At 40.5% G+C, this 14,075-nt stretch overlaps 1 protein-coding gene across 1 annotated transcript in view; it reads right to left on the bottom strand.

Annotated features, from left to right (window-relative positions):
- The window catches only part of Pcnx4 (pecanex 4), a 42,875-nt gene that overhangs the window by 12,852 nt on the left and 15,948 nt on the right, over nt 1-14,075 (bottom strand). The window contains exons 3-7 of the mRNA XM_021178985.2: nt 7,424-7,603; nt 6,684-7,198; nt 6,393-6,493; nt 6,156-6,275; nt 2,258-2,621 (exon numbers count right to left, since the gene is read on the bottom strand). Coding sequence (XP_021034644.1) covers nt 2,258-2,621; nt 6,156-6,275; nt 6,393-6,493; nt 6,684-7,198; nt 7,424-7,603 — 1,280 coding nt within the window. The remainder of the gene's footprint in view (nt 1-2,257; nt 2,622-6,155; nt 6,276-6,392; nt 6,494-6,683; nt 7,199-7,423; nt 7,604-14,075) is intronic.

Genomic DNA, 14,075 nt, shown 5'->3' with positions numbered 1-14,075 from the left:
GAAGGGTTAACATATAGGTGAGAGAGAATACAGAAAAATTGAGGATATATTTGCCAGCAAAATCACCAAGTAGAGACTATTGAATAAAATGCTAAATATGCATGAATCACACTGACCTAAACAATAAACACACAGAACAGTGCTTTGTGGATTTGAGATTTTTATATAATTTACATCAATTTGCAATGTATACTTTAAAAACTTAGGTCTCTCTTTCGATATAGTACCTATGAGACTGCACATGCTGATTGCAGCCAGCTTACGTTCGTTCAAAGCCTTAGAATTCACTGTATGACTATAGTTAATGGTCAGGAAACAATTTAGGCATTCCCATTTCTTTGCTATTAGAAATAGCACTTTTCTTTTGTGTGTGTGTGTGAGTCTCCTTATTCATACTCAGCATGTGGAACCGATGAGTTAACTGAGCAGGGCTGGCCACCACCCACTGAAATGTCTGCCTACAAGGGACTCCCCAAGTGGCAGCTGCTGAGAGTCTCTCACTGGCTCTCAGCATCTACACAGACAGTGCACAGCTTTCCTTTCAAGGTCTCTGTTCTGGAGGGGCTAGGCAGGGTGACCCACACAAGCAGATGCTTTCCCACTTTTCAGATAGAGTCTACTGTATCAACTTCACAGATATTCGCTCTAAGTTCATGAAAAATATGAGCAGAAAGGCTTTTCTGTTTCAATGGTGAGCTTGCTAACTGAATTTATTTTTTAAAAAAAGTTTTCCTTCTTAAACTGTCAAATTAGGGAAATTTTCTTTAAGTTTTTTTATTTTATAATTTTATCTCACAATAAGCAGGAGAGATATAATTCTTTTTTTTTTCAATTTATTTTTTCCTCCTTTATTAGATATTTTCTTTATTTATATTTCAAATGTTATCCCCTTTCCTAGTTTCCCCTCTGAAAATCCCCTATTCTCTCCCACCCCCTCCCGCTTCCTGGCCCTGGCATTCCCCTATTCTGGGGCACAGAACCTTCACAGGACCAAGGGCCTCTCCTCCCATTGATGACCAACTAGGCCATCCTCTACTACATATGCAGCTGGGGCCATGAGTCCCATCATGTGTTTTCTTTGATTGATGGTTTAGTCCCAGGGAGCTCTAGAGATACTGGTTAGTTCATATTGTTGTTCCTCCTATGGGGCTGCAAACCCCTTCATCTCCTTGGGTACTTTCTCTAGCTCCTTCATTGGGGACCCTGTGCTCCATCCAATGGATGACTGTGAGCATCCACTTCTGTATTTGTCAGGCACTGAAAGAGCCTCTCAGGAGACAGCTATATCAGGCTCCTGTCAGCAAAATCTTGTTGGCATCTGCAATAGTGTCTGGGTTTGGTGGTTGTTTATGGGATAGATACCCAGGTGGGACAGTTTCTAGATGGTCAGTCCTTCAGTCTCTGCTCCCAACTTTGTCTTTGTAACTCCTTCCATGAGTATTTTATTCCCCCTTCTAAGAAAGAATGAAGTATTCACACTTTAGTCTTCCTTTTTCTTGCGTTTCATGTTTTTTTTGCAAATTGTATATTGGGTATTCTGAGCTTCTGGGCTAATATCCACTTATCAGTGAGTGCATATCATGTGTGTTCTTTTTTGATTGGATTACCTACTTAGGATGATATCCTCCAGATCCATCCACTTCTAAGAATTTCATGAATTCATTGTTTTTAATAGCTGAGTAGTACTCCGTTGTGTAAATGTACCACATTTTCTGAATCCATTCCTCTGTTGAGGGGCATCTGGGTTCTTTCCAGATTCTGGCTATTATAAATAAGGCTGCTATGAACATAGTGGAGCATGTGTCCTTATTACAAGTTGGAGTATCTTCTGGGTATATGCCCAGGAGAGGTATTGCTGGATCCTCTGGTAGTACTGTGTCCAATTTTCTGAGGAACCTCCAGACTGATTTCCAGAGTGGTTGTACAAGCTTGCAATCCCACTAGCAAGGGAGGAGTGTTCCTCTTTCTCCATATCCTCACCAGCATCTGCTGTCACCTGAGTTTTTATCTTAGCCATTCTGACTGGTGTGAGGTGGAATCTCAGGGTTGTTTTGATTTGCATTTCCCTGGAGAGATATAATTCTATTTCATATTTTGTCCCTGGGTACACATCAAAGTACTGGAATCTGTTTTATGATTGGATCAAAAGGATCTGCTTGTTTGATTTATTTTTCCCTTCCTCCCTCCCTCCCTCCCTTCCTTCCATACCCCAAATATAACAGAAAGAATTATTTTTTAGGCCCAGCTTACCACTCACCTAAACTTCCCGCCGCCATGGCGTTCTGCAGTGCCTCAGTCAGCCTGGGGACCATCTGGTGGTAGAACACACTGTCGGTGCACACACAGGCTGCAGTGCCCACTGCTCCTGGCCAGCTCTGAACTGGACGAGGAAACCCCACTAAGAAAACAGGAAGTGTGAAGAGGGGTAGTAGAGGAGATGACAGTAGTGTTGAAAGAACTATAATACCCAGCACGAAGGGAGCAAATACAGTGTTGAGTACACACAAAATCGTCGTTGTTTTTCTATGCTGTTTTTTTTCTGTCCACAATGCCAAAAGTACAGTCGCAGCAAACTGCAACTTAGTGATGAACTGAATCAAACGGTCTCGCATAAAACCGATCTGTGGATACAGAAAAATGATTATCTTAACAAATGTGTTATGAATTCCAGAAAATCACATAAGAAAAAAAATCACATAATGATTATATTTCTGCCTCAGTATTTTGAAGGGACAGCTTCAGCATGCAATTCCTTGTTATAATTTTCTGGAACCTCAAAAGCAATAAAGGAGAAACTACGTTTATTGGTTTGGTGTTTTGAGGAAGGATCTCAAGTAGCGTTGGCTGGCCTCAAACTTCCTTTGTTGTTGAAGATGACCTTGCACTCCTGACACTCTTGGCCTCCTCCTAAGGGCACGGGAACACAGACCTGTGCTTGCATTGGCAGGCTCTGGCCTGCTTGGGATCTGCTATGCCAACTCATTACTCCACCAAGTGGGCTATGCTCTCAACCCAAGTTTGGTGTCTCTAAAAAGTAAATTATGCTATACCACTTAAATGTTCTAGGTAAACAATCACAAGCTATTAAATTAGGTGACCATGATAAACTCTAGGAAAACACATTTATTGAAGGTAACCGAAGAAAAAAACTAGACTGATAACAAAAGATTGAATTAAACTACATTGAATTAGTATTTTTATATTCAAAGTACAGGTTTGTTAGGGAGGTTTAATTTCTAAAATGTAGTACAATGATTAAAATTTATAATGGTATTATGTGTTCAGCTAAGTACTATTTTATGCTACTATTTTCCTTTTTTCAATTAATTTTTTCCTCTTTGACAATGTCATACATATATACATACAATGCATTCTGATTATACTCCCATAATTCTCTCTGACTTCCTCCCCTCCTATGTACTCCCCTCCCCCTTCCCTACAAATCCTTCCCTCACATTCATAACTTTTGGTTTTGTGACCAACTGAGTTTAATCAGAGGCAACTATGTGACACTGAGTTTGGAACTGTCCATTGGAGTCTGGTGGGCTTACAGGTAGGTACAAATTTGAAAATAATGACTCTCTCAAACTACTCATTCAGAATATCTGAGATTTGTATGTCTTCGATATTACAAAATACTATAACACTTAAATATTAATATAAATATAAAATGGTAGTATTTTATATAAAACTAAAATATAAATATTTTATATAAAACACTTAAATATAAATATAAAATATTATTTTATACAAATATAAAGTATTAATATAAAATATAAACAATAAAATATTAATATTTACTAGATATCATGAAATATTAGGAATGATCAATACCAGTCCTTTACCAATGAACATCTCTTCCAGAGAATGTAATTGTATGGAATGCTTTTTAATCCAGTTTAGGTGGTCCTGGAACGTAAACCAGACACTATCCCAAGGAAAGCTAAGTGTGGCTGTCTATACACACGTGGCTCACACACATCTTGAGGATACAGATGACACACTAGGTATTAGACAACTCAGTCCCACACCATATGAAAATCCCACACCGGGCTGCATGACCAAGCAGGATTTAGGAATATAAGCTGGTTTAACAGAAAAAGCTCAACACATCACACTTTGTTAAGAAACACAGAGAAAAACATTTGACAAACTCTAGCATCCATCCTTCATGACAAAACTACTTCCTTAGCAATGAAGGGCACGCTACAAGATCTCTGCAGAATGTTTAATGAGAAAGACTGACATGTTGAAGGTTGAACACTTTCCTCCTGAAATGCTGCTTGCCCTCTTCAACTCAACATTTTCCTGCCTCTCAACCCGAAACTAAACAGAACAACAACAGCAAGATGGCACTTTACTCTCTGAGGACACCGTGGGTGGGTGGGTGGGTGGCCCAAGGGGAAGTGGGGCGCTTTCCTAGCCTGAGGGTCATGGCTGACAGGGCAAACCACACCGGTGGGAAGTTGAGGAAGGTCTGGGCAATTGCCCAGCTCTGACTGCCTAGCAACCTGGTGCCTCCTTGTTTATACAGGCTTCACAGAATAAAGACAGACTAATGATTATCTAGTGGTACACATTATGTGTTGGATTTTCATTATATGTCCATTGTCCATGGTTACAAGTTCAGTTACAGTTAGAAAATACAAACAGAACCGATTTTATTCTTATTATCCTACAATGTATGGTACAACCTATCTTATCCTACAACTCCAATTTAAGAATCTAAAGAATAACTACTCCAAAACAAACACATTATTATATGATAGCCTGCTTTTAAGCTGACAGTGTTTGTAGTTTTAAAATACTCCAGACAAACAGAAAAATCTGAACCGGTCTTTTTATGAGTCACAAATACTAATACCTAACTTCCTCTACTGTATGTTTCATCATCTACACTATAGAGTAAGAGATGTTTATTTTACTCAGCTTATCTTAGGCACTGAGTTCTGTTCTTGCACAGGAGTGCCCAGGCCCCCGTATCTTTGCACTACTTTTCAGAAAGCACTAAGCTTATAATAAAGAGAGACCTTGACTCTGTAACCTGTCCTCCTGGCCAGTCAGTGTTTGTTAACTGTCCCTGTTTACACTACACCAATCATACTGTTAGAGTTAGTTCTGGGCCAGCAACCCCAAGAAGATTCCCTGAGTGATGGCCTCATTTAGCAATGTGCTTAATTATCACCGGGGCATAAGAAAGTCCTCTAGAGAGTGGTCAAATAAAGTTAATTTTAGGATTTTCCTAAAAAAGACTCAGACATACTGTTCTCAGGAAAAGATAAAATGAATACTGTCGCAACTCCCCAAGAATGCAACACACGGTGACCAAACCCCCAAAGTTAGCGACAGAAGGACTCCTGTGGCAGCAGTCAGCTCAGCCTTGCTGGAACTGTGTCAAGCCCCTATGATGGCTGCATGACTCTTGCTGTTTCCAGTCGATATGCTGTGCCATATTGTCATAACAGAAATATCAGGGAACAAGTGCTGCGAGAATGTGGAATAGCTGGAGAGACGTCATCTATCGCTAACAATGCAGTTACAAAATGGTAGTGTCAGAAGCATGAAATGCGGATTACTGTATGACCAGATTTCTAGGGACACATCTATCACCCTCCCTCTCTCTGGCCCCACCATGGGAAATAAAAACCATGTCCATACAAAAATATGTACACAAATGTTCACGGCAATATTCCTGTCAACATTGAAAAGCATAAACCTAAATATCTACCATCTGATGAGTGTATGAACCAAGTGGTACATGGACACGCTGGAATATTATTTGACAATAAACAAGAAGTGCTGATACATGCTATGTGAGTGAACCTTGAGAACATATTAAAAAATTGAAGAAAAAAAAAAGACCACACATTCTACGACGCCATTCGGGTAAGTCATCCGTAAGGCGCAAATCCATGCAGCGAGAAAGTAGGTAAGTGGTGTCTGGGTCCAGAATAGCTACAGATGGTAGGGAGGCAGGATGGAGAATGGCCATTCAACAGTTAACATTAGGAATGTTGAAGGTGTTCTAAGGTTAGATCTCAATGATATTTGCACTACTCTGAAGATATACCACTGAATAAAAAGCCTTCAATTGGATGAGTTTGATTGTGAGTTAAAAAAAAAAGTCTCAACAGAGCTGTTAAAAATGCACTTACCAATAACAGCCTGATTCCTGTATCAAGGCTCCTGTTCCACCAGCAGTCTGTGCTGGATACCATGTGCACTGCTGATACAACCACAGTCTCCAGTAAAGCATTTTCTGTATTCTGCCACACCTACAGTATACAAATGATCCACTTTCAGGTAGAATTCAACAATCTAAGCAAATTGTTAATAAAAACCACAGTTACACTCAGCCACAGGCCATGCTTCACAGTGCATACTGGAATTACCATTCTGAAAGCCCTGGTGAATCCAATGGAGACAGACACTGAGTGGAGCCGGTGTAAGGAGCTGTCCAGCGCAAGGAAGGCCACCATCGCCAAAGGGGACACTGAAGCAAAACAGACCAATGCACTCGGTGAGTCTGACTACTGCAGAAACTGCTTCTACCACAGTTTATTTTGGTAAATAGCTTTCGTGGGCACATTTAAGCAATTAGATGAAAAGCTAATAAACAACAAAAATGTGAGCAGTCTTCCCTAACTACAGTTTGTAAGAGTTGATAAATGGTACCTTCCTACCTAGAGTTAGCAAAATCCATCTGACAGCACCAATCTTCAGGAGCTTGTTTTGCTTGTCAAAGAATACAGACACAGCTTGTATATCCTTCGGATAGAAAGGGTTTCGGAAAATCCCAAAGATGTAGACGCTTTGAGTTTCTCTCAGTATCCACACTATTGACAGTAATGCCATCAGAACATAGCCCACGACAGACTGAGCGCCGCTTCTAGAGACCTGTGGGATGCTGACATAGTGATGCAGCAGCCCAGCCTCCAAGAGAGCCATGCCCAGCACAGCGATGAACAGAAGGCACTCCTTCCACGGGAACCAATGTCCTGAATTGCCTGGGATAGCTTCATCACTGCTTCCTACCCTGTGCCTGGTCACACCGTATCGGAAGACCATGCTCACGTCACTTGGGTTAAGACTCAGTAAGAACCCGAGTCCAGTCATGAAGAGAACCACTCCGACGGTGCTGGGAATGAAGTACGACACGACTGGTGCTCCAGCAGAAATGACGAACATGACCAATAACCTGGCGGGGAAAGAAGACAAAGACTTCCTGGTTCCGTGGGTAAGTGTTCCCGCTGCCAAGCCCGATGACCCGAGTCCCTCCCGTAGAGCTCACATGGTGGAAGGAGACCTGACTCCTGAAAGAGCCCATGAGCACCTACTTCCACACCACAATAAATACAGAAAACATGAGGTAAAACCAGAAGTTACACCAAACTCCAAAACTCAGAACAATTCGACAACTTACCGTAGGTGAGTGGACATGGATGAACCCCCAAGACCAAACTCTAAAACCTGCTCCACTGCCCAAAAGAGAAGGGCGTCAGGTGGGGGCAGAGTCCCAAGTGCCCACAGAAAGGGCAATAACACAAACAAGATGTGCAAAATCTGATTCAGTTGCTCTAGAGCTGGAATATTTACAATAAACCTACAAGAAAAAGAAAAAAAAAACTTAAATCATACAAAGTAATAAGCCCACAGATAGCATATATCCCAAGAAAGCAAGCTTACATGAAAGGCCCTACTTCCAAATGATCTGCATGTATTGTGACCACTGCCCTCAGCCAGCAATTACCTCAGCTGTGCAGAGCTTTACAGAATATGCAGATTCAAATATGCAAAGGAAGACACGATTACAGGTCGTCTGTAACACTAAATGCAGATATCTAAAACACTGAATAGATGAGATCAGAACATACTCTCCCTTAAGTCTACATCAGCTGAAATCGGACCAATGATTCTTTAGAGTTTATCATTTAAAACTGCAAGGAACTCTGGAGAGCCAGGGCAGCAGCAACATGCACTGATTAGCAGCCCTCCTCTTGTTCTCCTCTGCTGTCTTTCCTCTGGGGCTCAGACTCAGTGAGCAGCTCAGGCTATGCCTGGGAACTTCATTAGCATTAATAATGCTTTTATTTTAGATAAGAGATGTTATGGGTTTAAGATATATTTGTACAATAATATCTCCTCAGAGCAGGTGTGGTCCCTTTTTAATTGGAGAAAACTGATACTCGGTAAAATATTTAGGGTTAAACTAACAAAAATTATTTAAATCATTTAATTAAAAATGTAAAACATAGGATAATATTCTCAACCTACTGCTAAATTTTTTTCAGAATAAACAATATCAAATACTGTGTCAAGCAACAACAGGGACAAGTACTAATGGAGCGCTATAGACTTTCAAGAGAAAAAGCTGAGACTCATAATTACAGTGGAACTGTGCCTGAATACCTGAGCTATTCAGAACTAAAGACAACGTCAACACTTCAGCTTTAAGAGCTTCTGTAGTGCGAATGCAAGCACACATTAACTACGGCCGTAACAACGATCTAGACATACTTGCTCATGGGCATGCTTGGCCTACACCAGTCAACACACTGCTTCACACTGGATGCCTTTCAGATTGTTTAAGCAGGGAACAGACAGTGAGCACAAGGCTAATACGTGGTGTTAAGTCAGAGGACACAATTTTCCACCAGTGAAATCTGAAATAAAATACACTCCATTCTGAGAAAAAAAAAGTCCAGAAAACAAAAAGAATCAAGTAACGCAGAACAAGTGGAAGGTGGTGAAGGGCGACAGGTTAGTCTGCTGCCCAGACAGACAGCCTTCCCTTCCAAAACCCACCCAAGGACAGACTGGCATGACAGCCACGCTCAGGAAACAGGTTCAATAAAGCTTTACCTGAAACCTGTTTCTCTTAGTAAGCAATGTCATAGCAACAGTATTTATCAGACATTATAAACAAATATAAGGTTATTATATAAGAAATATACACATATAATTAGCCAAGTAGTAATTGTTTTGTCCTATATATAACTTGACCTATAAAAGATTGTTATTGTAGTTAATTACTTTCTATGAAAAAATATTTAATGTATCCGATAATGTAACAGAAATTTCCTAGCATTAAAAAAATCAGGTATTAAGAAAAACTGGGTTTGAAATGAACAAATACAAAAAACATTTCAAATTCTACACATCTGAAGATCTACAAGTCATGAAAAAGAACCCCATATAGTGGCTAAGAGGCTGTAAATATATTTTCTCAGATAATTCCCAATTCTCTGAGCTAAGCACTGTAGATTTAATCCTACTTTTCATAATATAAAATTCATAGGAAGCCATTTACTATTAATACAATAGAACTGTACTATGGGCTCTATCTCTTCAGTCTTTTTTGCTATCTTTAGAGATAAAACTAAGAAACAGTTTGGTATTTCTGTTCAGAGTGGGAGAGCACACATTATTCCGCAGTTAGCTGCATCATCATACTATAGCATCAGACAGCACTACAGGGTAGGCGTACATGTCATCGTAGCTACTACACCAGCGCTCTGTGCACACTCGTCTTTAGGGTGTTTTTCTGAAAATGAAAGCTTAACTCTTCTGCATTAAAGCTGATACTTTCTTCTTTACAAATAGATGTAAGGCTTTCTCTGCCTCATGTTTTAGTCACAGTGAAAAAAAGAAACCTTTTTAATTATAAAACATTTAAACATTAAATCTAGCAGGAATTTAGTAAGAAATACTTTTCACTCTTTTATTTATAGATGAGAAATGATGTTTTAAAGAAAATACAGTGAAAGAACATAGGACTATTTAAGCAGACATAGTCTAACAGGTATTAGTTTATGACTTCAGAAATTTTCTTTTTTCTTTTTCTTTTTCCGACTTCAGAAATTTAATAGTGAGAATAGTAACCTATCAACTTAAATTCTGACTCAGTGCTGTTAATTCCCATTGATGTGAGGAGAAAGACCACCAACCCAAATTAATTAAAGCAAGCTTTATTCCTGTAACTGGACAGTCGTTCCCTAAGGCAGGGTTCAAGAGATTAGAACTGGATATGGGGTTTTTTTTTTGGTTTTATTAGCTCAGCAGTAAGTAGGGGGTTTCCAAATGGGAGATTTAGCAGGCAAATGAACAGGGGTCACCAAGGCAGAGCATAAGGGTAAGAAGTTGGTCATAAGAACCTTCTAAAAAACATAAGGCATGGCTGCAAGGTGGCTCTAACAAAGTGGTCAAAACAGCTTTCTGAAACAAAGGCATCGTTGCCACTTCCTGAAACAGGCGGGTCAGAGCCATTACTAGTTATGGTTACAGGTGGGGCACAGGCCAGTACTTGAGGCACAGATTTCATCATAAATAGGAACGGGAACCTATTATGTCTTTTAGTTTGTCTTTACTGTAAGACGGCTTTCAAGCCAAGATCGAGGCAGACTGATTCATAAGAGACAGAAGCAGGAATATTTCTATGAGTTCAGGCCAACCTGGTATACATAGTAAGTTCCAAGATAGTCAGGACTACTTGACTATGTCTCAAACAAAAAAACCAAACAAACCAAAACCTCTAAAAACAAAACACTCAAATACAATAGCAAAAAACAAAAACAAAAAACAACCAACCAACCAACCAACCAACCAACCAACCAAAATATATTCTGAGAATTCTGAGTCTTACAAGTTAGAATTTTTAACAAGGTTATATGCATGCATTCAACTTTATAGCTAACTTTTAAAAAACCAAGCATTTAATTGTAACTTGTTGGTAAATGATAGTGCTATTAGGAAACCAACTAAACTTTTTTTGTTTGTTTGTTTTTTGAGACAGGGCTTCTCTGTGAAGCTCTGGCTGTCCTTGAACTCAGAAATCCGCCTGCCTCCGCCTCCCAAGTGCTGGGACTAAAGGCGTGTGCCACCACTGCCTGGCTCCCTTAAATATCTTATTAGGTAAAGAATTGCATAGGGCTCACACTGTCCTCTGACCTACACATGCAGTAAAATTAGAAGAGGTTCAGAGTGGATGGCATCTGAGGTCTATGTCGGTCTTTGTATTTTCAAATGTCAACTTAATCCAGTCCCTCACACAATACAACAGACTGGGTGGTTTAAAATAATAGACATGTATATTCTCAAAGTGGAGAAAAGTTGAGGATGCTGGCTGTCCAAGACCACAGCGAGAATGTGAATGAGTGCTCGCCCTCACGCTGCAGATGAAGCAGGTCTGCTGTGTCTCTCCTAAGGGCCTGCCTCACTGCAGCACAGGCTGATGCGCTGGACCTGGTCACCTTCAAAGGCCTTACTCCTAATTACATTGCATTCAGGCTTTGCAGCTCACAACTCAGTCCACATATTTCATCCTTGCCCAGTTAAAGACAATGCAGGTCCTTCTTAAATGAGAAAATGAGGACACGACTACTCCAAGGTATGGTTAAGAAGGTTTATTGTAGAGACAAGGAAGTAACTGCTAATCCCACCGGCCAAGAATAAGACCAGAGCCACAGTTTAAAGCCAAATCTGAAGCAAGCTTTAATTAAATACTGGCCAGGTTGATGGACTCTCTGGCAAGGTCTATCTCTGGTTTCCCTGAAAACAGTCAGGAGTCACACCTTGTAGAGACTTTAAAAGGCAACCCCACAAGGCTACCATATTCCAAACAGGGGCAAGTACGTATCTTGACCTGTTTCCTGGTTATTTAATGGAATGAAAACATGGCTCCTTGTCTCCCATACCAATGGCTTCCCTCCAGCATTCAGGAAGTATCTGTCCTTGGGCAAGGGGCTCACAGGTTAAAGGCACATTTGTTTCATGGATGTTACACATAGTAATTAAAACCTAAAATATAACTTTGGCTCTCACAACAGCCAGAGGGTCCACATTGAATTCAGCCATGAGAGGAGAGATGGGGTGGGAGAGGAAAAAGGAACAGAGGAGAGAAGAGGCTATGAGCCAAGAGGGGACCTGGCCAAAATGGCTGAGTTTTATAGGGAAGAAAAGCTGAGGGAAGAGAGGGAAACACAGGGTCAGGAGATGTTTAGGTTAGGGGGCAGGGTATGGCCCTGTAACAAGTACTTTTGATACTGAGAGTCTGGTGGCCAGTGTCTGCTTTGATATATTAAATAGGCATCCCAGTTAGCCATTCGTCTAGAGTTTCTATAAGACCTAACACTTCTCAAGTACAAAAATACATTTTTGTCCCAGTGGTTCTCAAAGTCTTAACTTTTTCTATCATTAATTCTAAAATCTCATCTGGGTACCACCCAATGACCACCTAAATGTGTCTAATCTTATCTACCAGCTACATCAGCTATGAAGCTCAAGGTACAATCTATTCTGGGGCAAAATCCCATTTCACCTGTGAACCTGAAGAACTAAGTGCAGGGCTTTCCACATGAATGATGGGTGATACAGGCTATTGAGGTGACATGCTCTCGGTATCAAATGTGAAAGGGAAAAAGGACTAGGTGGTTGGTTCCAAGGAAGTTCAGAACACAGTAAGATGAGCTGCATCAATCTTTTGGTTTGGGAGTAACTTTTTGGTTCTGCATTGGTGTTCGCAGAGTCTGGAGTGGCTGTAGCCAGCAAGGAACCTGGCAGATGTCATTCTCTTGGCTGAGAAGAATGGCCCCACCTTCAGAGCCCTAGGCAGAGGCCATGTGGCCTGAAGCTGATTTCAGAACTACTCCGGGCATCATTCTCTTCTTCATTCCAACACTGCACATCCACAGCTGAATAGTTCTGTCACTCTGCCCTCCGAAATCCAAGGTCAGTAGCTTTCCCTCACTGTATTATCACCTTTCCACAAGCTTATTTCAAACTGTCTGCTTCCAGGACACCACCCTGCACCAGCTTACCAGAACACCACCCTGCACCAGCTTACCAGAACACCATCCTGTACCAGCTTACCAGAACACCATCCTGTACCAGCTTACCAGAACACCATCCTGTACCAGCTTACCAGGACACCATCCTGTACCAGCTTACCAGAACACCATCCTGTACCAGNTGTACCAGCTTACCAGAACACCATCCTGTACCAGCTTACCAGGACACCATCCTGTACCAGCTTACCAGAACACCATCCTGTACCAGCTTACCAGGTGGCACACAGCCTCAGCCCTGTGTTCTCACCACAATTTGTCATAATGCAGGTTGAGAATTTTCCAAATTTCATGTTCTGGTTCTTTTTTCCTGATTAATTTTCTTCACCTGGCCCCTTTTTTATTTTAATGTAAACAGTAAAGATATTATTTCTTTACACATTTGTTTCAAAATTTCCTTTCTCAGATATTCTATCATTTACAAGTTCTACCTTCCATGAAACATGAGCAGGAAACCAAGTTCTTTGCCAATTTATAAGAAAGGATTGCTTTTCTTCTGGTTTCCAGCTAAGATCTCATCAGAATTAATGCTGATGTCTCAATTTCTACCCTGCACACCCCAGATCTTTGAGTGTCTACCAATTGCTCAGTTATGTTACCTCCATTTTCTGTTTAGATATGTGTTATATAAACTGTTTGCCAGCTTGGGCTGCCATAACAAAATATATACTCGGAAATCTACACAACAGAGTAACCTAAACAACAGAAACATGTTTTCTCATAGTTTCAGAGTCAGTAGTTCAACGCCCAGGTGCAAGGAGGATGGTTTGGTGAGGGCTCCCTTCCTGGCGTAGAGATGGTCACTGTTGTCTCTCACATGATGGAGATCAAGCTCTCCCACATCACTTTTAAAGGTACCAGTCCTTTCAGACCAAAGCCCACCTTCGTGACATCCTCTTTCAATGGCTCCATGGTGAAGTGACATCACATAGTTTAGGGCTTTAATGAACGAGCTCTGCCATACCCAAACATGTGCTCCATCACATGCCTGTACATTTCTACCTAGTAGAGAAAGCTATAGTCTATACAAAGAGAAACAGAAACTAGATACTAAAAAGACAAACAAGAAGTTTTGCAAAAATGCTTGTTTTAGAAGATTTTCCATTTTTCTTCTACACTAATTTAAAAACCATCATTCTGTCTACATTTTTAGTATTACAAAATTATAAATTTTCTATTCATTAAATTTGCCTTTTATATAATAGTAAGTATATACATATTGAATTATACCTG

The sequence above is a fragment of the Mus caroli genome, chromosome 12, assembly GCF_900094665.2.
Source record: "Mus caroli chromosome 12, CAROLI_EIJ_v1.1, whole genome shotgun sequence".
In the NCBI taxonomy this organism is placed as follows: Eukaryota; Metazoa; Chordata; class Mammalia; order Rodentia; family Muridae; genus Mus; species Mus caroli.
The sequence above is the reverse complement of the archived record's forward strand: the minus strand, read 5'-3'. Positions and strand labels throughout refer to the sequence as shown.